The 25,487-nt window shown below is 41.2% G+C and overlaps 1 protein-coding gene across 1 annotated transcript; it reads left to right on the forward strand.

Annotated features, from left to right (window-relative positions):
* The first annotated feature begins 6,495 nt into the window (after window positions 1–6,495).
* On the forward strand, window positions 6,496–9,164 carry LOC146558257 (12-(S)-hydroxy-5,8,10,14-eicosatetraenoic acid receptor-like). Its single transcript, XM_085247760.1, has 3 exons — window positions 6,496–6,632; window positions 7,246–7,651; window positions 8,561–9,164. Exons 1-3 carry the CDS (start codon window positions 6,496–6,498, stop codon window positions 9,032–9,034), a joined length of 1,017 nt encoding a protein of 338 aa, XP_085103886.1. The 3' UTR covers window positions 9,035–9,164.
* Window positions 9,165–25,487: the final 16,323 nt, after the last annotated feature.

Raw genomic sequence — 25,487 nt, forward strand, 5'->3', positions numbered from 1 at the left:
ATCCCACATGCATGTCCATACCCAGATCTGTTACAGTTGTTTTGGCAGTAGGATAGGGACCTAAAAAGTGTCAGGCTGCTGGTATTAACATTGTGTTTGATTTATAATTTAGATGTTGCCTGGTTAAGTAATACTGTTTGTTGCATTATCTGTACTCTATGAGATTTATAAAACGAAATCTTTTTTTTTTTTTAAATTAGCTTAAAATACAGACAGACTGAGATGTAGGAATCATTGCACAGCATAGATAATTCACAAGCAGACAGTCAACCGGTGGCTATGTTAGCAGCAGGCCTCTGGGTCCGGGCTTGTCCAAATATTTCTCTGTGCTCCTTTAACCGCAGTTTGTTACAGCTGTTTTGGATTCTTGTACACATGCTCTTCGAAGTTATTTAGTTTATGTCTTGATGTAAGATGTTTACTTTGTTACGCCTCATTTTATTTTGGCAGTCTTTTGTTCCCTGTGTTTTGCATTTAGTTTTACTTCATTTATCTTGTTATCCTGTGATTGTTTGGACCTGTTTGTTTTCCCTGTTCCACATTCTCTTGGGGTCCAGGGTATAGTTGGCCGTTTTTGACTGCTTTTGATTTTACCTTTATATTTCCCCTTAAAAATTTGTTTTCTTTGCATTGTTTGTGGTATCGTTGCTTTCAGTACAACCTCACGTCTAAATTTACAGTTATTTTTTCATGTTAACATAGTGTATTTATACAATTGGCCTAAAATAACACAAAAAACCTAAAATTCAAGCAAGTAAGTATTTTTTATTGTGAGAACCACAAACATGTTAAATGAATCATTTTCATAACTTCATCAGGTAGTGGCCTCCAGCTCACACTGGAGCATCTCGCAGCCGAGGGTGACATGACAGGAAAGAGAATCAGCACCTCCAAGTCTGAGGTCATGGTCCTCACCCGGTCAAGTGCCCACTCCAGCTTGGGGATGAATTACTGCCCCAAGTGTGGAGTTTAAGAATCTTTTGTCTTGTTCACGTTTGAGGAGAGAAGGGAGCTCGGATGAGAGATGAGATTTGCTCATTCAAATCAAATTTTACCGTAGTTTAGTTTTATTTCACGATAATAAATCAATACAAGATATGAACTCTTATTTATTCTCCTTTCTTTTAGCAGCTGCTCTGGAGAGTATAGTGATGGTGGTTTTGATATGAGTCATGTCTGTACGGAAGAAGCATGTTTTTTATTAAAATATTACAAAATATTACTGATTGTCTATTTAACTTGAGTAATGCTGTTGCAAAATACTCACAACTTGCTGTAACACTAAAACATATTTATTTTTAAACTGCTCTCACATTATCTTGGTAAGAACTTATAAATAACATAGCAAAGAACAGGGAAACAGTCAGAACCCATCTCCGATCTGAAGGTGCAGGGAAGCAATCCAGAGCAAAATTAACCTGGTTATTTACATGGTAATTTCTACGATGCAAATGAATTACACTGTAAGACAATATGAATTAATTTCCCCATACCAAACAATAGTTTTCCCATAGGTATGGGAGTCGAGAACCGGTACTTGCAGAAAATCGGTTCCCAGTAGTCCAATTCCTGCTTCCTGCTCCAATTGTCTGCTTGATCTCAGTCCCGCTTATCGGTTCTTGCACTCACACTCACAGTGGGATGTAAAAGTTTGGCCAACCTTGTTAACACTTATTTTCCTGTATAAATCGTTGGTTGTTACAATAAAAAACGTCAGTTAAATATATCATATAGGACAGCAGTCCCCAACCTTTTTTGCACCACGGACCGATTTATGCCCGACAATATTTTCACGGACCGGCCTTTAAGGTGTCGCGGATAAATACAACAAAATAAAACTATTACCGGTACCGAAAAAAGAAGATTTATTCATAACACATGTGAAAAGACCCAGGAAAACAGAGTTAACGATAACAAAATAACGCTGAAAACCGATAAAAACCCTGAAAACCATACATTTCACACCTGAGCCTCAACTCTCGCGGCCCGGTACCAAACGACTCACGGACCGGTACCTGTCCGAGGCCCGGGGGTTGGGGACCGCTGATATAGGAGACACACACAGTGATATTTGAGAAGTGAAATGAAGTTTTTTGAATTTACAGAAAGTTTGCAATAATTGGTTAAACAAATTCAGGCAGGTGCATAAATTTGGGCACTGTTGTCATTTTATTGATACCAAAACCGTTAGAACTAATTATTGGAACTCAAATTGACTTGGTAAGCTCAGTGACCCCTGACCTACATACACAGGTGAATCCAGTAATGAGAAAGAGTATTTAAGGGGGTCAATTGTAAGTTTCCCTCCTCTTTTAATTTTCTCTGAAGAGTAGCAACATGGGGTCTCAAAACAACTCTCAAATGACCTGAAAATAGAGATTGTCACCATCATGGTTTAGGGGCAGGACACAGAAAGCTGTCTCAGAGATTTAAGCTGTCTGTTCTCACAGTTAGGAACATGCTGAGAAAATGGAAAACCACAGGCTCAGTTCAAGTTAAGGCTCAAAGTGACAGACCAAGAAAAATCTCGGATAAGCAGAAGCAATGAATGGTGAGAACAGTCAGAGTCAACCCACAGACCAGCACCGAAGACTTACAACATCATCTTGCAGCAGATGGAGTCGCTGTGCATCGTTCAACCATTCGGCGCACTTTACACAAGGAGATGCTGTATGCGAGAGTGATGCAGAGGAAGCCTTTTCTCCGCCCACAGCACAAACAGAGCCGCCAAAGCACATTTGGACAAGCCAGCTTCATTCTGGAAACACTGCTCAAAATCCACTAAGGCATTCATGCAGAGGAACAAGTACAACGTTCTGGAACCGCCATCTCAGCCCAGACCTGAATATTATTGAAAAACTGTGGTGTGAGTTAAAGAGAGCTGTCCATGCTCGGAAGCCATCAAACCTGAATGAACTAGAGATGTTTTGTAAAGAGGAATGGTCCAAAATACCTTCAACCACAATCCAGACTCTCATTGGAACCTACAGGAAGCGGTTGCCCAAACTTTTGCATCCCACTGTAAATCACCTGATTTGTGTTCACGTCTAAGAAGCGAAAAATAATGGCGCAGTCTAGAGTGGAAGTGTAAAACTGCACCCAGGACAGAAACAGCTGCATTATGCTGCTAAGATAACTTCAGTTTCTTTACAAGCATCTGCCAAGATGCATGCTAACGCTAAGCTAGCCAAGAACCCAGAGTGAAAATTGAGTGAATGCCGACCCCAGGGGCCAGACCCTCAACTTCAACAGGTAACAAAGCAGATGAGCAGTCAGGTTGCAGCCTCCCTCTCTTCCTGTTCACGTTTCCAAAGCAGAATCCCTGGCGATCGCTTTTTTGTTCTGGTTTTCATCTTTGCTTTGTCCAGTCAGCTTTGTATTCCACTACGAAAACGATTTTAAAGATGTGTCACCTCATTAAGCAATTGTTTTAGTCTGTGGGGTTGTAGCCTCAGGTTTATGTTTTTAAATAGTGATTATGGCAAACTGTGCTTGAGCTATTTTACAGAGTAACATAAAAGTAACGTAACAAATAGTATAACAAATTACTTTTCCCTGGTAGTAATTATGCAATTAAATAAAGTACTATATTAAATAAAAGTACTGTATTACTATATTCAGTAATACGTCACACTTAATCCTCTATAGCCACACACCGTGATCTGCCAGACACACCAACCCATCCCTGTTTTACCCGTAAAACAGGGATGGGTCCAGGAGGTCTATTTGGAAAGAGAGCACAGGTTGGATCGTTGGCAAAATGCCGGGGCAACACTAACGCAAGTCGCACAACTATCCAGTGACGAGTAGCACAGCTTCATTGTCTTAAGTAGTGACAGGAACACAGAGGTAATTGGGCGCAGGTAGGTACTGTAGATGTCCTGCAGGTGCGTGAGCCAAAGGTGGGAACCCATAATGAGTCCCACCCTGGGAGGAGCGAAAGAGAGAGAGTAACAACAACAAAAACACTGTCACAGCTGACCATCCTCAGGCAGGCCTGCTGGGCCATGACATACACTCATATTATTGGTATAGAAAAGTCACGTTGCAATGGCTGTAATGGGTTAAAATTCGCACTGTTACAGTCAGACGTGCAACAAGCCATAAAGCACAAAACGTACTCAACTGTGTTCATGTGTCTGTTGCAGAAACCATGTGGCATAGCTCATTTGTGCAACATTGTGTCAGACAATGACACAGCAGTACAGTTAAGTAAAGTGAAGTAAAGATGTCAGTGCATGGCTTAATAGGATTCAAATTTATATTGAAGTTTGAAATGATTAGTTTTCTTGTATTTTACAGCAGAGGGCAGCTTTAGAGAGGAGGAGGAATGGTTACTTTAACGGTTAACATGAACAGAGCAAAGTATGTTGACTTTGACAAGATTGCATGGTTGACTTAGTTACCAAAAACGCTGTTATGCATTTTCAGGTTGATTTTTGCAAGGAGTATTTTGTAAGAATGACCAAAGTGTTTGTCTATGATTTCCTCTGAGTTTTCATAGTTGTAGAAGACTCTTTATGCTCATCCTAAAGCATAGACATGACTTTTCCACTGCTTGCAATTCTCTAGTATGTTCAAACAAAGGTGTACTTGAAGATGAACTCCTGTCTGTATTAGAAAGCTGTAATATTTCCTTAAAGAATCCTCTTATATACTGTAACAAAATGTATGCAGTGTAAACTCATCAGATCTTCAGACAAACTTGTATTCTGGCTCAACCTCACCCCATGAATCATACAACTATTTCTTTGAAAAGTATTCACAACCCTTCACTTTTTTGTTGTATCTTTCATGTTGTACAGTTTTCCTATATGTATGCTCAACAACACTTAACCAAACATGCATGAATTCATGATGATACCATTCCTGTAGAGTGTCATTTGGGTCTGGAGAATATCCCAGCTGGAACTGAGGAAGAATACAGCCTGGAAAAATCCCTCCTCTATGACAAAGCTAATCCAAAAACACAATATTCATGCCTGTGGATACCATTTAACCCGCTGTGTGCCAGCACACCAGCACAGACAACATTTAGAATATTAGCAGGTCAGAATGCAGAACCTTTCAAAACCTTTCAGTATCACAGAAGCACAATGGTCTTAATCATTTTGAAACGGAAAAAAAAGCTTGAAATCATAAACAAATGTGGAATTCCAACATTAGATTGCACAAAGTAAGAGGTGATTTCATTTGAAGATAATTATCACGTGCACACTTTCCAAGCTATGAAGCTGATCCTTCACTCATTATTTCTGTGGCACCGGTGACATATTGATAAAATAGAGGTATAGGTTGGCACTGCCCGTAATCCTTCAACCAAATAACAAAAACACCTGATTCTGACCCTGGCAAACTCTCACTTTGACATAACCAAAGTAGGTTTAATCAAGAAAACTGATAAGTATTAATCCAACTTAGATTAGCTGGCATGGAGCTGAAATACAGACTCTGCCAGCGACTATAAAGTAGCTGCTCAGTCAGACTGGCTTTCCATGCAATGCAAGAAAAGATGTGTCAGGAAGAGTGGAACAAACAGCCTGAATCCAGATGTGCAAAGATTGAAAACCCTTGAACATAGAAGGCTGTAGCTGCTGCCAAATGAGGCTTTGACAAACAAATGTATCTGTCAATAAGACACAGGTTTATGATTTTTTTTTAACATTTAAAAAAGATTCATAAACAATGTTATTACTTTGTCATAACAGGTTATTGAACGTAGGAAAAATCTCAAATCTAAAACTGTGTACCTAAAGACACTGATCTGTCACTTTATAGCAATGTAAAACTTATATGTGTTTGCATGTTTTTTCCATGAATGTCTCCAAACATAATATTGCAAATGTGCAAGCATGATTTTGTCATATTGACAGTCCCCTGAATGTCACAAGGAGTTTAGCCAGTCTGCTGATAAAACCACCTTGAACTACCAGTTTCCAAATAGCTCTCTCTCTCTCTGTAACATCGAAATTACTGTCAGATTCCTTTTTTGCAGTAATAATTTAGAGTTTGCAGATTGAAAGATTCATAAATGTAACTCTCATGCTTAGTTTCTCAGTCAGTTGAGTAGAGCTCCCTAAACCACACCTCCAGCACCTCCTGAATGTAAATACTTCTTCGCAAGTAACCAGCGTGGTAGCATCACATAAACAGAGGCTAAGAGAGGGCATTTTCTCCTTTCTCCTTCACTGCATTGAGAGTGTGCTTCCTCCGTATCTTTTGCCATGGAAAAACCAGCCTTGACAGAGGTCCACAATCACTGTAAGGCTCTCTTAAGGGGACTGTTCAATTTAAGGAACTAGAAGGAGAGTGAGAAGGAGCATCTGTCCCTGAGGGGTGAAGATTCGAGATCATAGGAACCTACAACAACCTCCAGGATAAAGGATTTAACTGCAATGCTTGCTTTCTCAATATACGACATATTAATTTGACCGTAGCTTTATCTGCTATAGAAGGTGGACATTTTTTGCCATTTATATGATGATTCAACAAAACATGTCTGTAAATCGATCAGTTGACCACTGCAAAACACCCAGTGACATTACATACCAAGTCCTCTCCTGGGTAATGGTGGGAGAATTTACACTGGGTCTGCCTCTCAACCTGTCCGTTCTCTACATCTTCATCTTCAGGTACGGGAAATCTTTTTACTCGTTTACATTTATTCTCGTTTTAGTAAAAACCAAGAGGAAAGCTGTGCTGGATTCTGGTTACTGGGGGCAAAGTTTGCTAAATGAAGTGTAAACCAACTGCGCTACTGATGTGGCGAAGAAAGCGGTTTTAAGTTTATCTTTAAAAGACTGTGACCACTCTGATGCAACCAATTCAGATGCCATGAAAATAACAAGACCTACCAAAACTCTATTAAACCTTTGAAATGGACAGATGAATCCAATTTTGTTCTTGAAAAGTTAAAATAGAAAGTGTAGAACAAAAAAGCTAAGCTGTAAGTGTTACACTGAAGTGCAAACAAAACAAAAAAGCAGACCGTGCAAGTCGCTACAAAGTAAAATCTACATATGTTCCCACGCTGGTCTATGAGTTTTGAAGAGTTTATCTGACACGAGTCTGAGTGCGACTGTCCAACATTTTACTCAGCTCTCCGAGGAGAGGACGAGGTCGTGTAGATGGCAGAAACAGCATCATAAGCTTAGGTTTATTTTTTTCCTGTTCCTCTTCATTCGCTCTTGATACAAAGCAAACTCGCTGGCTGTGAAACAATTAACTGTTATATGACCTTTTTAGATACAAGTTCTGGAAGAACAAAGCGATCTTCTTGTTCAATATTGTGGTTGCTGATTTCTTGCTGGTGGGCTGCCTTCCTTTCAAGATCCATCATTACCAGCACAACTTGAGGCGCAGTGAGGACACTGTGCTTTGTAAGATAATGCTCTTCATGCTGTTTCTCAATCGAGGAGCCAGCATCGCCTTCCTCATCACAATGTCCCTCGATCGCTACTTCAATGTGGTCCATCTTGGAAGGAGAAATTTTGTCAACGTGTTTAAGAAATCTCCTCAGATTTCTGTCGTCATCTGGATCCTCTTGCTTCCCCTCACCACTCCTACTATGGTCACAACCTTTGAGTGCTGCAACAGCCACGGACGGGAAAAGGAGACATTCTTACATGATGTGACGGACACCTTTAGAGAGGTACGGTTTCAGTGTATTTGTTTGGATTTAGTGTTGTTTTATGTTACCTAACAATATATACTGATGACAACTGACTAAAAACAGGTTGTTCGCTGCCTCGCTCTGACAGATCAGATGGCCTCCAGCCTCCAGAAAGAAAACGGGTGGATTTGGATTCAAAAAAACTTTAATATTTATATTTGAACATTTAAGAAGAACAGCAGGGATTAACACAACTGCTTCAACTTCCTATAAAGCTGGCATTACAGTCAATATCCAGTTCAGTTCCCTAACTGGCAGTTCCTTTCCACAAGACATAGATACACTCACCCAGGCGTGGCAGAACCGAATTAGAGTTTTTCTGAAGTAAAAATTGGAGACAGCGTATAAACAAAAGTTTTCATGAATCATTTACATTTATTATTAAGCACGTTTTTTTCTCTTTGTCCTAATTATTAATATTCCTTTGTTTATGTAACTTTTGAAATAAACACAGGATTTTCAGGGTCTGGACCAGTGATGGAATGAGATGTGGAACGTGTGCAGATAAAGATAAACGCTTCTATAGACACTTTTCACAATATTTGGAAATCTTAGAGACCAGACAACTGTTAACTAATGTTAGAAAAACAAAAATCAACAGATAATCACCAGTTATTCTTGAAAGAAAGAATTAATTTGAATCGTTTACATTTCTAACTTAACATCATAACTTAAGTAAAAGGCAGGGGGTTAGCTGGAGAAGCTAAGGAGGGGTTTAAAGGGGTCAAAATATTAGTCCATGATTGAAGACAGAGTGTTTAAGTTAGGAGTGTACATGATAAACTTTCCCATGTCTGTATAGAAATCCAAGTTGACTGTGTGACACATAGGGCTATTGTAACGAGTCATACCTAATAGTGGGGTTTTTGTTTATTTTGTTTTTGTAAGATTGTTTTCTTCTCCCAAATCATCATCCCCTACATCATCCTCGTCTACTGCACGGTCCGCATTGTCAGCCGGCTGAGGAAGAAGACGGTTGGGGAGAAGACTAAGCTGAGGAGGGCTGTGTGCTTAGTCACATCTGTTGTCGTTGTCTTCTCCTTCTGCTTCCTTCCCTGCACTATAACTAGAGCAGCACTGCTGTTTGTGCGGCTGAAGAACTGGCAGGATGCAGAAAACATAGCTGTCCAGGTGTACGACGCCCTCATGGTTTTGTCTTACAGCGACTGCCTGCTGGACCCGTTGATTTACTGTTTCTCTAACTCAGGGTTTAAAGATGTTTACATATCTACCTTTTGCCCTGTATTTATCCAGAAGAGACTGACAAATTCTGACTCTGGCACCCCAAACACAACAACATGTACTAGTACTACTACTACTGCTGGCGCTAGAATGATTTTTTTGCCTATAATGGAGAAATAATCTGTCTCTGTGATACTTGACTCACTCACCCACTCATCCACCCACATAGGTGTTTTTAGCTGGGGAAGAAGTGCTGACAATTTGAAGTCATCAGATGACATTTACTAGGTAGTAAACACACAGCACTCAGTAAACACCACAGTTACTAAACAGAGTTAGTGAGTAGCTGACATGCAGTTCAAAGATTTTTACATTTTCTTCCTTGTTAAAAGATGATTAGTTTACAGATTGGGGCACTAATGTAGGCGGGAGGTTGCTTATTAAATGTAAATATTTTTCTTGTGTGCATGTATAGTTATTTCTTGGGTTATTTTCCACAGGACGCCAGGTGATACTGCTAAATGAGTGTTTATTAAGGTTTTCAGGTGCCTCTTGTTTGATACTATTACTGAAGGATGGTTTTTATCTTTCCAGTTATAGAGGGCTGTTTTTGTAGCCACTGTTAAAGGTTGGTGTGTATTTGTTCATACTCATGCCAGACCTCTTTTATGTAATTGATCCTGTTATATGAGCTCTGTGTATGATTTTATATTAGATTAGAGAAGAGGCACAGAGAACATGTCCAGTGATTGTTTTTACCTTACAGTTATGGGCATTTATTGTTGGTTTTTATTCGAAGATTAAGACACTTAAATTGTAACGACCTTTTTGTTCCTGCAATGTTTCAGTGAAGGTGCTTTTCCTTTTTTATTTTTTTTATACTACAAGGTCAGCTCAGAGTTTTTAAACAACCTTCTATTGAAAATAGAGACTTCCTTTTAAGGATGTCTTGCACTGCATATGAGTATATCCTCAGTAATCTGTTGTGAGGAACTGCCTTCACATGTACATACAGTCCTATGAAGACAATAGCTTGGTTAAAGTAATACTAACCAGCGTGACCATATAGGGCATTTCAGTGGATTAATAGGGAAGTGTATAAAATTAAAGATCCTGTCTGAGTAGTCCACTCATAAAAGTTAATATACAGTTTTTAAAATTATTTGTGCTAGGTGGAAATTTACACTTCAACTGCATGTTTTAAATAGTAAAATGTATATGCATGTTGTATGTCAATATTTACTTAAATATACAGTGGGGCAAAAAAGTATTTAGTCAGCCACCGATTGTGCAAGTTCCCCCACTTAAAAGGATGACAGAGGTCAGTAATTTGCACCAGAGGTACACTTCAACTGTGAGAGACAGAATGTGAAAAAAAAAATCCATGAATCTACATGGTAGGATTTGTAAAGAATTTATTCGTAAATCAGGGTGGAAAATAAGTATTTGGTCACCTCAAACAAGGAAAATCTCTGGCTCTCACAGACCTGTAACGTCTTCTGTAAGAAGCTTTTCTGTCCCCCACTCGTTACCTGTATGAATGGCACCTGTTTGAACTCATCATCTGTATAAAAGACACCTGTCCACAGCCTCAAACAGTCAGACTCCAAACTCCGCCATGGCCATGACCAAAGAGCTTTCGAAGGACACCAGGAAAAGTATTGTAGACCTGCACCAGACTGGGAAGAGTGAATCTACAATAGGCAAGCAGCTTGGTGTGAAAAAATCAACTGTGGGAGCAATCATCAGAAAATGGAAGACATACAAGACCACTGATAATCTCCCTCGATCTGGGGCTCCACGCAAGATCCCATCCCGTGGGGTCAAAATGATCATGAGAACGGTGAGCAAAGATCCCAGAACCACACGGGGGGACCTGGTGAATGACCTGCAGAGAGCTGGGACCAAAGTAACAGAGGTCACCATCAGTAACACACTACAACGGCAGGGAATCAAATCCCGCAGTGCCAGACGTGTTCCGCTGCTGAAGCCAGTGCATGTCCAGGCCCGTCTGAAGTTTGCCACAGAGCACATGGATGATACAGCAGAGGATTGGGAGAATGTCATGTGGTCAGATGAAACCAAAGTAGAACTTTTTGGTATAAACTCAACTCGTCGTGTTTGGAGGAGGAAGAATACTGAGTTGCATCCCAAGAACACCATACCTACTGTGAAGCATGGGGGTGGAAACATCATGCTATGGGGCTGTTTTTCTGCCAAGGGGACAGGACGACTGATCCGTGTTAAGGACAGAATGAATGGGGCCATGTATCGTGAGATTTTGAGCCAAAACCTCCTTCCATCAGTGAGAACTTTGAAGATGAAACGAGGCTGGGTCTTCCAACATGACAATGATCCAAAACACACCGCCCAGGCAACAAAGGAGTGGCTCCGTAAGAAGCATTTGAAAGTCCTGGAGTGGCCTAGCCAGTCTCCAGACCTCAACCCCATAGAAAATCTGTGGCGGGAGTTGAAAGTCCGTGTTGCTCGGCGACAGCCCCAAAACATCACTGCTCTCGAGAAGATCTGCATGGAGGAATGGGCCAAAATACCAGCTACTGTGTGTGCAAACCTGGTAAAGACCTATAGTAAACGTTTGACCTCTGTTATTGCCAACAAAGGTTATGTTACAAAGTATTGAGTTGTATTTTTGTTATTGACCAAATACTTATTTTCCACCCTGATTTACGAATAAATTCTTTACAAATCCTACCATGTGGATTCATGGATTTTTTTTTTTTCACATTCTGTCTCTCACAGTTGAAGTGTACCTCTGGTGCAAATTACTGACCTCTGTCATCATTTTAGGTGGGGGAACTTGCACAATCGGTGGCTGACTAAATACTTTTTTGCCCCACTGTAAATATTAAAGCATTTTTAGTTATTAGGGTTATTATTAAACCAGACATGATGACATGATATGTTAGTACTTCCTGTAATAAACCAAAGCACTTAGCATTAGTGATATCTATTTTAACTCTCTTTTATTCATCCTACTAGGAGTAGGCCTTCTTAAGGCTGACCTAAATATGCACAGGTGTCATTTATCACTCAGGAATCTCTATAATGCTGAATGCTGAGCATCATCTCTGTCATTAATGCCTCAAACCTGCAGGTTCACCCGCAGTGCAAAATGTTGTGAAATCTACCAAGTGTTCTGATGCTGCTCAAAAAACTGCATTTGACCTCTGAACTTTGAGCACTTGTTTCAGTTACTTGTGGAATTTTATTACTGTGGCTATTTTTACATTTCCCATCACAAAGTGTTTTTTCTTATTGTATGAATAAACTAGTGAGTGCTGGTGTTATTGATTAACTGCCACTACAAAAATGTCAATCCTTACCGGACAACATGTTACACTGTACACATTTTTTTGTAGCACTGAAAACTTAAATTATCTGCCTGTATGATGATGATGATGTGTGCATACTGCTGCTGTAACTACACATCTGACAGAGTTTTTGCAAGTGAAGAGTGTTACCTTTTCTGAGTAAAATGTTACCACAAGAAATACACAATCGTGCAATGTTTACTGTTCAGCTTTTTCTGACACGGTAAGCCTTTACCAAACATATACAAAAAGCAGAAGTAGCTGCCTTGCGACGTCCAAATATTGACACTGTTATAGAAAGATGCTCGAGTATGTTCATGAGCACAACATGAAGTAATTTTTATGTTGAAATAGCATTTCCTCACATGCGGTCAGTTATTCGTGGATGAGGCCCACACTCTGACAGATTCTCCACATTTTATGGTCTCCAGCCTTTGCGCTGTGTGGGTATTATAACAGCAGGGAGAGCAGCTGCATAGCCTTGAAGCCGAGACTAGTAACCCCTAAGCCAGGATATCATAGCAATCATAACAGCAGAGAACAGAAGTATGAAAGCAAATGCAAAGAAAGGCCTAAATGTAAAACAAACACGGAACGTTATTGAATTACTGTTCTTGCCATCGCTGCAAATTGACTTTCTGCTTCCTAAAAGCCTGTAACGACTTAATGACACACCCTCAGCCTGAAACGTTTTATGGGATTTGGGTCATTAAGGTAAGTGACAAGTGCAGCGTTGGAAGCTTGACTAATTCAAGGGGAATAAAATCCCTCCTGTCATTATGTGCACCACTTGTATTGATCCACTTGAAAAAGCTCAGAATGAGTTGTTGAAAATGTTTAATTCTTTCTCTGAAAAAGCAGATTTTTGAAACCCAGTGGACTGACAGGTTTGTGTACTGGGACTAATTTGTTCCTAAAAAACAGGAGTCTACTATATTCAGGCCTTGTGGACCTGCTCTGCTTGCATGAAAACAAGCTCGTACGGTTCCTTTACGAATACATTTTTGGAAACAATCAACGCATAAATTTGTAAATTAGACACAACAGGAACACTAAACTCTTCCATCTGGGAAGCTTGAGAAACATTTCTGCTTTACTACACCTGCACCACAAATGTGCTGTGTGAAGAGGAGTATCTCATGGTACAAAATATGTCATTTTTGTCCTTGGCATATAATTAAAGATAAAAAAAAAAACCTGACATCATCATTTGGGAAAGTACTGTGGTTCTTAACAAATAATAAGTGGACTCTCCCTGAAAACAAAAATGTGGCGACAGCTCTGATGATATTGGATTAATCCTGAGCATGCTGCCTTTAGTTTCACGGCTGAAACTTTGATTATTTATGCTATAAATCCTGCTGCTGTGTGATGTTACAGCTCTTTGGTAAAGAGCAATTATTCAGGGCTGTATGCAGCTGGCATTGCTGTAAAGGGGATAGAGCAGATTGTACTACAGCTGCAGGGTGCTCCATCCCAAATTAACCTAGTGCCATTACTGATGACATATGTGCTTGGGCTGCTGTTTTTCACTAAGACCACAGAATATAAAGTAGTTTTGAGATCTAAAAGGTTAATCCAGTGCAGCAGTTTTGTGAGCTTGCATTCTTTCTAATGGCCAGCAGGGGGCAACTCGTGTAGTTGGTTAAAAGAAAAGCAGGTTATACAGAATTTATTATTTTGACATTAATGAAAGCAACTTTTGCAAATTGCAAGACGGTCACCCAATAGCATATGCTCCAAAGACACTTACCCGGACAGAGGTTAATTATGCACAGATTGAGAAACAACTCTTTGCAGTGTTGTTCAGATGCAGACGTTTCCACACCTACATATACTGCAAAAGAGTCGTTGTCGAGTCAGACCACAAGCCATGGAGCACATACTGAAGAAGCCAATCTCTGTAGCTCCGGCTCATCTGCAGTGCATGCTTTTACAGCTGCAGAGATATGGCATAGAGATTGTGCCAGATTTCTGGAATTTCAGAGACGAAATTTTGCACTACCATAGCATCATCTTCAAAGGTGACAAAAACATAGTGCCAACAGCCCTGAGAAACAATATGCTGGAGAGAATCCACATTGGGCACATCGGGATCGAGTGTAGTGAGCAGGGAGCTAGGGATGCCCTCTTTTGGCCAGGCATGGGCAAAGACATTGCTACCACAGTGTAGAACTGTTCTATATGTCAGTAAAGGTGTGCAACGAACCCTAAAGAACCTCTCATTCCACCTCTCATGCCTGAGAGACCATGGCAGGCCGTGGCCTCAGACCTCTTCACCTGGCGCGGACGAGACTACATAGTAGCTGTAGACTATTACAGCCGCTACTTTGAGCTCGAAAGGCTATTCTCCACTACTGCAGGGTCAGTCATCAAAAAGCTCAAGGCTATATTTGCCAGACATGGTATACCAGAGAGGCTTATTTCAAATAATGGCCCACAGTACAGTTCTCGAGAGTTCAAGGACTTCGCAGTCACATGGGACTTTGTCCACATAACCTCAAGCCCTTTGCATCCACAAAGCAACGGCCTCGCCGAAAGAACAGTCAGATGAACCGAATCAGTTCTGGATAAAGCTCATGCTCAGTGAAAACTACATAATAATTTCACAATCTTCTAACGTGGCATAAGATAATATAATAATCTCACAATTCCCCCTTTGACCTCTTTTTAAAGAGATCACTTACACCTCGCAATCCAGTGTTGCAGGGTTCATTTCTTCTTCAGGTGATTCTCCGCTCCTCTTCTTTCTTCGACCTCAGGGGTTAGACCACCCTTCAGTCGTTGCACAGATCAGGGGATTATTCTGCCCCGATTTTCAAACAACGATCTGTGTATTCTTGGGTCACAGCTGTGTCCCCCTTTTTACCAAGAGCCTCTCGAACCTCGTTGGTCTGGTGTTCCTTAATTTTCGCCAATCCCCTCGTGTTTATTGCTGTGCTTATGGGATCCATCCTCTTGAGGTGACTAGCCGGAGCCCAAACGCTATGACACTTCACCCCAGTTGCTGTCTTGGCAGTCTCCACGTCTATCTCTGCTGCGAAGGATCTCCGTGACCTCGTCTGGTGTCTGTTCCTTTCTCTTTAAGGCAGAAAACCAAAACACCTTTCTTCCTAGCCCTAATAATCTAATGTTGTTATCCATTGTTCCTCTAGTGATTCAAAATTGGTTTAGCGTATCATGTTTGGGACTCTCTGTCCCAGAGAATTATTCTACACATAATCTATGTGTGTGTAAGCGTGTTTGCATCCTCTGCACTCAAAGTCAATACCTACAATATATCAGTCCAGACCGTCACGCCGAACGAAGCTTATGACCTTCAAAAGACTGAGTGCCAACTCTTATGAGCACATTTGCAATGTGTGTATGAAATTAATTATAGCCACTTCGTTTAGTAAAAGAAATCAAAAACAAATTAACCATTTTTAATTCTAACATTTGCCCCCCTTTTCACAAAAATCGTGTGTTTCTTTCAGCCTGCCTTCCCACAGTTTCCTCTCCAGTGCGATACTCAGCTCCTCATGAACACAGGCATTTTGTCTTCTAAACACTATTCAGTTTATTTCAATCATTAACGCTTAAACATGAAAATAATGCTTCTCACTGGCTCTCTAGAAAAAGTCTGGCAACTTTTGGGTCATTGTAAGCTTAAGTTTTACCATACCTAAATTATTAAACACACAAATAAAGTCATAAAATGTTCATACAACCATTGTTTGATGTTAAAACTCAACTTCCCCCTTTTTGACACACTCCCATGTGTCAATTCATCGGAGCTAGAAAATTAAAAGAAAAGGTTAGTGACATCATATCTCAGAAAACATCATAAACACTCCTCTCCAGTATCGTTGCTCCAGCCCTGCCATCCTGTGTTGGGGAATGAAATCAGTTTAGTTATTATGTTAAATCTGTTAAACTCCTGGCCCCACCCTGAGCCTGCGTCTGCAGAACTGCCTAGAAACAACACCTGTATTAAGATGAACTTCACATTTGTCACTCAGTTTTTCCCCCACTGTCTTTCCCTCACTATTTTCACTCTGTTAATTAGAGTGCTTAAACATGAAGTAGACTGCGTCCACAACAAGTCAATACAGCTGTAAATGTGGCCAATTATCAATCTATTACCAATCAATAACAAAAAATAGCTTTTATTTTATGCATGCTTTAGTCAAGCACTCACCCAGAGGACCTTCAATCCCAGAAAATTCCTTCTCCTCATTTAATAAAGTCTGTCATCCTTCCATGCCCTGGTAACTGGGCCATCCAGAGCTGTATCCATCCATCCATCCATCCATCTTCATCCGCTTATCCGAGGTCGGGTCGCGGGGGTAGCAGCCAAAGCAGAGCTGTATCATTTTGAAATATACATACAACAAGTCAAACCACACCTTGGTCACACCAACCCTTTCTCCACCCTGAGGATGTCCAACGCCATCCCAGTCTGGACTGTCAAAGGTGACTTTAACGCTAACTTTTCCGACAGTCCTGTTTATTGCATTACGTGGTCAGATTAGCTAATGTCTGCACATTAGAATAAACATAATTAACATAACTGGGTGTTATTTCACACACAGTTATAGATTCCAAACCTCCATCCTTATATGGTTTGCCAAATTATGGTTATCCAGAGCTCCCTTCTGTCTTTAAGTTTTGGAGAAATTTTATGTTTGGTGTGAAATTTTAAGAATTTGACCATAAGTAAAATTGATGGTGTTATCACCCCCATCGGGGCTTACCTTTCCCACTTCTGGTGATATTCCTCCCTCGAACATTTGTAATTACCCTCCTTTATGCGTGAAAACTGGTGGTGTGGTCAAGCAGGTGCTATAGAAAACAAAAGCTCAGGACAGAACAGTTATCAGTCATATGCTTCATACAGAATTGGCCTATATTTGATTTCATATTGATCCTCTGAGTGTAATCATACATTTTGATTTGAATTTATCAAAACTAAACACAATAGGTTTTTCTTTCTTTACTTTGCTCTTGTTCTTTTGCAGTAGCACATCCTAGCACATGTGCCTGTCGGTTCTATTCTACTTTTTAAATTATTGACTATTTCAAGGGAGAACCTAAATCACGTGGACCAGTGTTTGTTATTACATATCTCTATTTTGAATGTGACAAGTCTACCATTCCCCTGTTATTCATAGATGTTGTTAAAGTTTTGACTATTTTCCTCTATAAAATTTAATTGACTTTTTACAGTGGCCTGCTGGTTAATAGTAACATATTCCAGTCATGAGTGAAATCAAACCTTTTCTCCACTGTAGCATTTGGCATTCCCAACAATATAATGTGATACCTTAATCAAAACACAGCTAATAAAACACAGTTTTCTTAATGCAAACATCAGTAACTCAAAATTAGCAACCAAAGGGTTCAGTCTGCATCTCCACACTCTCATGTGAAGCTACAGTCTCCCCCTCCAGTCTCCATCTGTTGCAGGCTGGGTGAATTGTTGCTCAACATTTACTAATCCTCAGTGCAGTTTTTGTCTCAGTATCAAGTCAGTCAAAACTTTTAGTCTACATCGTCAGTCCACCACAGTCCAGTCACACACATTCATCCACACACATTCACACCAGATGTTGCTGATAACGGAGTCTCTCGCTCAACCTATTCGAGCATCCATCACCAGCAAAGTGACGTCATAATTTTAAAGGAAAACAATTCCTTGTTTTTTGCACTGGATTGACTCGTGCAATCCTTTCAGACTCAGGACTATCTCATGTGATCAGTGTCCCATATAAGTGAATTTCTCCAAAGCCCATTACAATCATGGAGAAGCGCACTTTGCAACTGTTTCCAGTAAGAATATTTCAGAGCACTTTAAATTTCAATCTTTCAGGCCTGGTTTAAAGAGCTGATTGTTAAATCATGAACTCACAAAATATCACAACAACAACAACAACAACAATCTTTATTTATAGAGCACATTAAAAGCCAGGGGCATGCCAAAGTGCTTTACATGAAACAATAAAACAATAAAATGATTTACACTAAAACATCAGAATCATATAGGTGTGGGATTATGTTCACAGGTAAAAACCACTAATAGGAACAGTCAATAGCACACAGCTGTAGCAAAGAAGAACTGTACCATCATACACAGTGATAGAGGACATAGGCAACGCAACAATAAAATAATAAAATAATTAAGACTATAACGTCAGAGTCATATAAGTGTGAGATTATGTTCACAGGTAAAAACCACTAATAAGAATAAACTATAGCACACAGCTAAAGCAGAGTAAAGCTGTAAAGCTGAACCATCAAACACAGTGATGGAAAACATTGACAGCACAGGACAACGCAAAACAACCAGACACATTAGAACATTAGAACAACTCACTAGAAGCAAGGCGAGAATTTAACTGGTAGAAAAAGCAAGTTCAAACAGATATGTTTTAAGCCGTGATTTAAAAGATTGAATAGAATCAGACGCCCGGATGCCAATCGGGAGACTGTTCCACAGCTCAGGTGCAGCTAGAGCGAACGCTCGATCACCTCTAGACTTCAAGCGAGATCTGGGCTGAACCAACAATGACTGTGAGGAAGATCTTAAGGCCCTCGTAGGAAGATATGAATTTAAGAGTTCCTTAAGATAACTTGGCCCTGTGTTATTGGTAATTTTAAAAGTAAAGGTGGATCCACCGGTGGATCACACCTCTCAAATGTTCTTATCTCAGTGCACTGTAACAAAAGCAAAACAGACGTAACCAATAAAATACTAATAAAATAACAAATAGTCGGGACAGTTCTAGACATGTCCAAACATAAAATCATCTCTCTCTCTCTTAGAGAAAGAACACAGTCCAAACCTCACTGATAAAATCAACCTAGTGCTAAGCAAAACCCCAAAATCAACCACAGGAAAGTTTTGCTTCCTCCCGGGACAATATTGTGTGGGAATGAGAACCTCAGGTACCGTAGCACCTTTTGTTCCTCCTTGAATTAAGTCTCAATCACAGAAAATGCGGCGCTCCGATATAAAACGTACACTATTAGTTCATCATTTTCACTCTGTACCACTGCTCCTCATCAGGCTGTGTGAAGCACAGTAAACAATTCAGTCAAGGCCTTGAGCCATAAACAGACATCACACTGTGATGTCTGTTTATGGCTATGAAAACATAGACATTGTTTTCATAACCAAACTGTTTTAGACCTTGTTCCTTAAATCTACATAAATGCCCTCTGGGTGACATAAAACACATTTAACCAATAAGTAATCAATGGCTTCTTATAACAAATTCTGTATTTGGATGTTTGTGTGCAGCCTTTTGCATATCAGCATAAGCATTTGTTAGCAAAGCATTCTTCCTTGCATCAGCATGTGTGTGTGTGTGTGTGTGTGTGTGTGTGTGTGTGTGTGTGTGTGTGTGTGTGTGTGTGTGACTATTGGCGTCTTTCCCGTTCGTGTGTGGACCCCCGGAGCCCGAGCATGAGGGTGGGAATGGATGTTTGTATATGTGTCTGCCTGTATTTCTGTGTCTATATGTCAGGTTGGGTGTCAGGCGCCACCTCTCTGGGGACATCTTAGGCCCTCCAAGGTTTGGAGGCCTATCTCCCCCTACCACCACTTCCCCTGCCAGTGGCGGACTCCCTCAGACATCGGTGCGTTGGTGGTTCTTTGTGTCTGGGGATGGGCGTCCAGGTACACACCGGCTCACTCCTTGGCGGCCGCTTATCGGGGCCTGGAGCCTGGGGCTCGCTCGGGCCACTTCGGAGGTGGGGTGCCCCCGGCCTGTCGGCCTGGGGCTCGGTCACTCAGGCACGGCTGGCTGCCGGCGGAGCTCACGGGCGCGTCACTGCAACTCCCCCTGGCTTCTGCTCCGCGGCTGCTGAGTGAGCCCTCATCTGGGACTCTCCTCAGCTCTTTCTGGGTCAGTGGCGCGGCTGGAGTGTTCACGCACATCTTCAACCTTTCCCTCTCTCTGTCTGTAGTCCCAGCCTGCTTCAAAATGGCCACCATCGTCCCTGTACCCAAATCCTCCACCATCTCCTCATTGAACGACTGGCGACCTGTAGCCCTGACCCCCATCGTAAGCAAATGCTTCGAGAAGCTGGTCAGGGACTTCATCTGCTCTGCACTACCCGACTCACTGGACCCTCTACAGTTTGCATACCGCCACAACAGGTCCACTGATGATGCCATAGCCCTGACACTACACACTGCCCTGTCACACCTGGAGAAGAGAGACACGTGTAGTGGCTATCTTTGTTTCTTCTTGGAGTTCTCTATTTCTCTTATATCTAAAATAAGAGTCTGGATGGACAAGAGGCTGTTTTACGCGTCGGTTTGTGCAACAACGACGGTAAAACCATCGTGTCGCTCCGCCATTCGCTTACTTTATTTCTCACAAAACTTTCACAACAAAAGCACCATATCCTTTTCAGGCTTTTCAAAATAAAACATGTAATAACTATAAATGGCGCTAACATTCCGGCCCCTAATTGTTACTGCTAAGGCATAACAATTACATATTAACACAATAGAGCATCATTTAATATCAACACTCATAATCTAACTGGCTTAACCAAACATTATATGAAACATAAGTCATATGTGTTGAACATATATCTGTTACACATGAGGCTGATATTCAAACTGTTGCCTCCATTTCAAGCAACAAACATAACTTGTCGATAGGCCTCTCCAAAACGCTAGTTTTGGTTTTAACAAACACACTTCTGACAAGTCCATGTGAGTCTGGAACTGTTCTCTCAACCTTTCCCATTAACCAGGAACTTCTTGGTGCACTGTCATCAACTATGAGAACAACATCTCCTGGTCTCAGATTTCTCCTAGTCACTAACCACTTCTGTCTTTCTTGTAGAAGCGGCAAATACTCTTTAGTCCAACGCTTCCAAAAAATGTCTGACAGGTACTGCACCTGTCTCCACCTTTTTTTTGCATACAAGTCCTCTCTTTGAAACAATCCAGGTGGCAGTACTGGCTGCCCTTTAAGAAGAAGTAGATGATTAGGTGTAAGTGCGTCTAAATCATTGGGGTCATTAGACGCTCTTGTTATTGGCCTGCCGTTGACAATTGCTTCAACTTCACATAGCAATGTCCGCAAGCATTCATCATCCAGAGGTTGCTGCTTTAGGATCTGGTTAAGAATTCTTCTAACTGAGCGAATTTGTCTCTCCCAGATTCCTCCAAAATGTGACCCTGCTGGGGGGTTAAATATCCAGGTGATGCCCTTTTGCATGAGCATTTCTGAGATTTTTGAATGATTCCATCCCTTGATTGCTTCACGCATTTCCCTTTCTGCACCCACAAGGTTAGTGCCATTGTCTGATCTCATGACAGACACTTGACCTCGTCTTGCAATAAACCTCCTGAATGCATTTATGCAAGAATCAGTCTCAAGTGAGTGGGCAACTTCTATGTGTATTGCTCTAACAGCAAGACATGTAAACAATACACCATATCGCTTAACTCTGCTGCGCCCATGCTTGACCTCAAAAGGTCCAAAATAGTCTACGCCCACATTTGTGAATGGAGGTTTGTCAGGAATCAGGCGATCTTGTGGCAAGTTTGCCATTCTTTGTTCACCAGGTTTCGCAGATGTCCTTCTACATGTTACACACTTTGACAGGATCTTTCTTATTGCTGAATCTGCCTGTGGAATCCAGAATCTTTCTCTCAGCCTGGATAATATGTAATTCCTTCCTCCATGGCCTGTTTCTTGGTGAATGTGTCTCAGAATCAAAGTAGAAACATGATGACCTTTAGGGAGAATCACTTGATGCTTAACATCGGCTGGTAGTGCAGACTCATGCAACCTACCGCCAACCCTTAAAACTCCATCCTGGACAAAAGGATCCAGCTTCACAATGTGACTGCTCCTTTTAAGCTTGTCACCCTTTTGAAGACTTGCAATTTCTTCTGCGAAGCTTTGATTTTGACAAAACTTAACAATCTCAGTTTCTCCCTTTGCAACATCTGCAGTGGTAAGTGAAGATCCCTTAATACATGTTTTGAACTGCTGCATTTGACCTGCAACCCTTTCAGATTTCCTTTTACTGCTGTCACAGCCACTTGCTTGTGACGTGAGAAGCTTCCGATGCGCACTTAACCTGCCAAGCAGCTGCTTGAATGTAAGTATCCAGGAAACTGCCTTTTTTAGACGGTACCAGTCTGAATAGTGAGAGATCAGTTTGTTCACTGGATTTTCATGTAATTTTGTAACATCCACACTCATCACCTCTTTGACTTCGACATCATTTTTTGGTATTTCTTTAATGTCCGGTGGAATTGGCCAGTTTTTCTTATCTTTTGTCAAAAACTCTGGCCCAGCAATCCAGTTTGAACACTTCATGAATGTCTCTGTGTTCATTCCTCTTGAAGCGTGGTCAGCAGGGTTTAATTCAGAGTTTACATACATCCACTGACTTGGTTTTGTGTTGTCTCTAATAAGTGACACTCTATTTGCTACAAATGTCTTAAATCTGATGTTCTCGCTGGAAATGTACTTCAAAACAGTGCTACTGTCAGACCAAAACACAGATTCTTCTTGTGGCATTTGCAGCTCCTTTCTCATGAGCTTGTCCATTTTTACAGCAACTGCAGCTGCTGTCAACTCCAGACGTGGAATTGTTATCTGCTTCAGAGGAGACACTCTGGACTTGCCCATAATGAATGAGCAGTGAGTTTCTCTTTTCTGGTTTGTGATACGGAGGTAAGTAACGACTCCGTAACCTCTCTCACTGGCATCAGCGAAGTGGTGCAATTGTGTAGATATGACCACTCCAAATCCAGCAGGTTTCAAACACCTGTTGACGGTAAAGCCATGAAGTTTTGAAAGCTCTGAATGCCAAACTTGTGACCTTTGAGCCAGTTCAGCTGGGATTTCCTCATCCCATGAAATCTTCCTGCCACATAGCTCTCGCAGGATGATTTTTGCTGTCAGAATGACAGGAGACAAAAAACCCAATGGGTCATATATTGCACTTACAAATGAGAGGATGCCTCGCCTAGTCTTTGGCACAGGTTTTTCAGTTATCCTGATCTTGAATACATCTGTCTCTGTGCACCAGTTCACTCCTAGGACTCTTTCCTCTGGTAGTGCATCATGTCTCAAATCCAAATCTTTCATCTCTTTTGCTCTTTCCTTTTCAGGAATGGAAGCAAGGACAACTCTGCTGTTGCTCATCCACTTTGTTAAGTGAAATCCTCCACTCTCACACAATGCAGTCAGGTCCCTGACCATAGTACATGCCTCTGTTTCATCTGAAACTGACAGAAGACAATCATCTACATAAAAGTTGTTCAGAACAGCATTAACTGCTGCTAGTGGCATTTTTTCTTTAGCATCTTCTGCTGCCTTTTTTAGTGCATAGTTTGCACAGCTTGGGGAGGATGTTGCCCCAAACAAGTGCACCATCATTTTGTATTCTTGCAGAGGTTCATTCAAGTTCCCATTTGGCCACCAGAGAAAACGCAAAAGATCACTGTCCTCTGGAGGTACTCGCACCTGGTGATACATAGCTTCTATGTCTGACATCAAGGCAATGTGATCCCACCTAAACCTTGTTAGTACCCCAATCAGTGTGTTCGTTAGGTCTGGCCCTTGCAAGAGTTCTTCGTTCAGTGATTTCCCTTGAAAGGATGCTGCACAGTCAAAAACTACACAGAGTTTTCTTTTCTGAGGGTGGTACACCCCATGGTGTGGTATGTACCAAACTCTCTCATTTTCAGGGGTAGTCTTTGTGTTTGGTACCTGAACTGCGTAGCCTTTATTCAGCAAGTCAGACATGAAGCTCTGATACTCCTCGTGAAACTCTGTGTTTCTGATTAATTTTCTTTTCAGATTCTCTGCCCTCTGCATTACTGCACTGCGGTTGTTTGGCATTTTGACAGCTTTGTTTCTCAAAGGAAGACCTATGCTATAATGACCATTAATCCTTTCAGCTGTGCCATTGACAGAATCCATAAACATGATGTCTTCTCGTGACATTTCCTGTTTTTCCTCAGAAGCTTTCTCTGGAAAATCATAGTTGAGCTGTTGCATCAAAAGATTCTCAACATTAGTGATAGAGATGCGATTTACTGAAACACTCAGCTCTCTGTCAGAAGGAGTAGAGCAAGAATCTCTCTTGAGAGGGCCATTGATAACCCAACCCAGGACTGTTCGAACAGCATATGGACCGTTATCGTTACTATGAATAATCTCCCATGGTTCCATAGCCTTGTGCACATCACATCCTATCAAAAGTCCAATGTCTGCGTCTGAATGTGGGAACTTGATTTGCCGAAGATGTGGCCACCTTTTTAAATCATCCTGTGTAGGGATGTTCTCTCTAGACACTGGAATGTCTGCATGAGTGTAAATGTCAGGAAGATCTATATAGGTGTTCTCATTTAAACCACACACTTCTAATCCTGACAGGTGGTAACTTGTCACCATCTTTTCTTGTCCCATTGTGCGAAGCATGAATTTTGTCTTCTTACCTTCTACACCCAGTTGTCTCATCAGTTTTTCTGAACAAAACGTGGCTTGGCTCCCATTGTCCATGAATGCATAAGTCTCAATCAACTTATTGCCTTTCTTCAACTTAACCCACACAGGAACGATCGATAACACATGAATGCCTTTTCCGGCCCCCGTGGCTCCACAAATTCTGCCTGAAGTGTGTGTTTCATCACTTGTTGTGGGAATGTCTGAGACATTTCTCTGGATGCAATCGTCTGCCTTACTGTCCTCCTCCTTTGTCCAATGAAGCATACTTGGATGTCTCTTAGAGCAGTACTCACACAATGATCTTTTCTTACAGTCCTTACTCAGATGACCTTGTGTCAGACATGCAAAGCACAGACCCTTTGCTTTAAGGAACTCTAGTCTTTCTTTGTAAGGCTGGTTTCTGACCTTTTGACATTCTGCCAGTGTATGGAGTTTTTCACAGTATATGCATGGTTTCTGGAAGGCATTGCTAGTGTGACAAGAAGCACTTTTATTAATTTCAGGTGACCTTTCATTTGCAGCTTGTGTTACACTTGTAGCAAATGTGCTTCCCCTTTGCCTGGATGATCTAGTCATTCTCACATTTGCAGATGACTTTGCTTTGTCTTCAGCATCCTTAATGTCACCATACAAAGGATCTGCAGCTATTTTTGCTTGTCTGTTTATGAATCTAACCAGATCTGAGAACTTTGCTCTCCTTCCACTTGTTTCTTGAATGTCAAAAGCAGAGACTCTCCACATTTCTCTCATTTTGTATGGCAGTTTAGAGACAATAACTCTGAGGTTCGTGGGGATCTCCATCTCTTGCAGTTGACTGATGTCTTG

This window comes from Mchenga conophoros, linkage group LG15 (assembly GCF_057382185.1).
Source record: "Mchenga conophoros isolate Kocher_MC1m ecotype Shallow Benthic linkage group LG15, M_conophoros_male_GT1.1, whole genome shotgun sequence".
NCBI lineage: Eukaryota > Metazoa > Chordata > Actinopteri > Cichliformes > Cichlidae > Mchenga > Mchenga conophoros.

Excerpts from the sequence above, each read along its gene's own strand:
- LOC146558257 (XM_085247760.1), top strand. The coding sequence starts at position 6,496 with ATGTCTGTAAATCGATCAGTTGACCACTGCAAAACACCCAGTGACATT. Across the intron at positions 6,633-7,245 it reads CTCTACATCTTCATCTTCAG|ATACAAGTTCTGGAAGAACA; the intron begins GTACGGGAAATC and ends TGACCTTTTTAG. Across the intron at positions 7,652-8,560 it reads TGACGGACACCTTTAGAGAG|ATTGTTTTCTTCTCCCAAAT; the intron begins GTACGGTTTCAG and ends TGTTTTTGTAAG.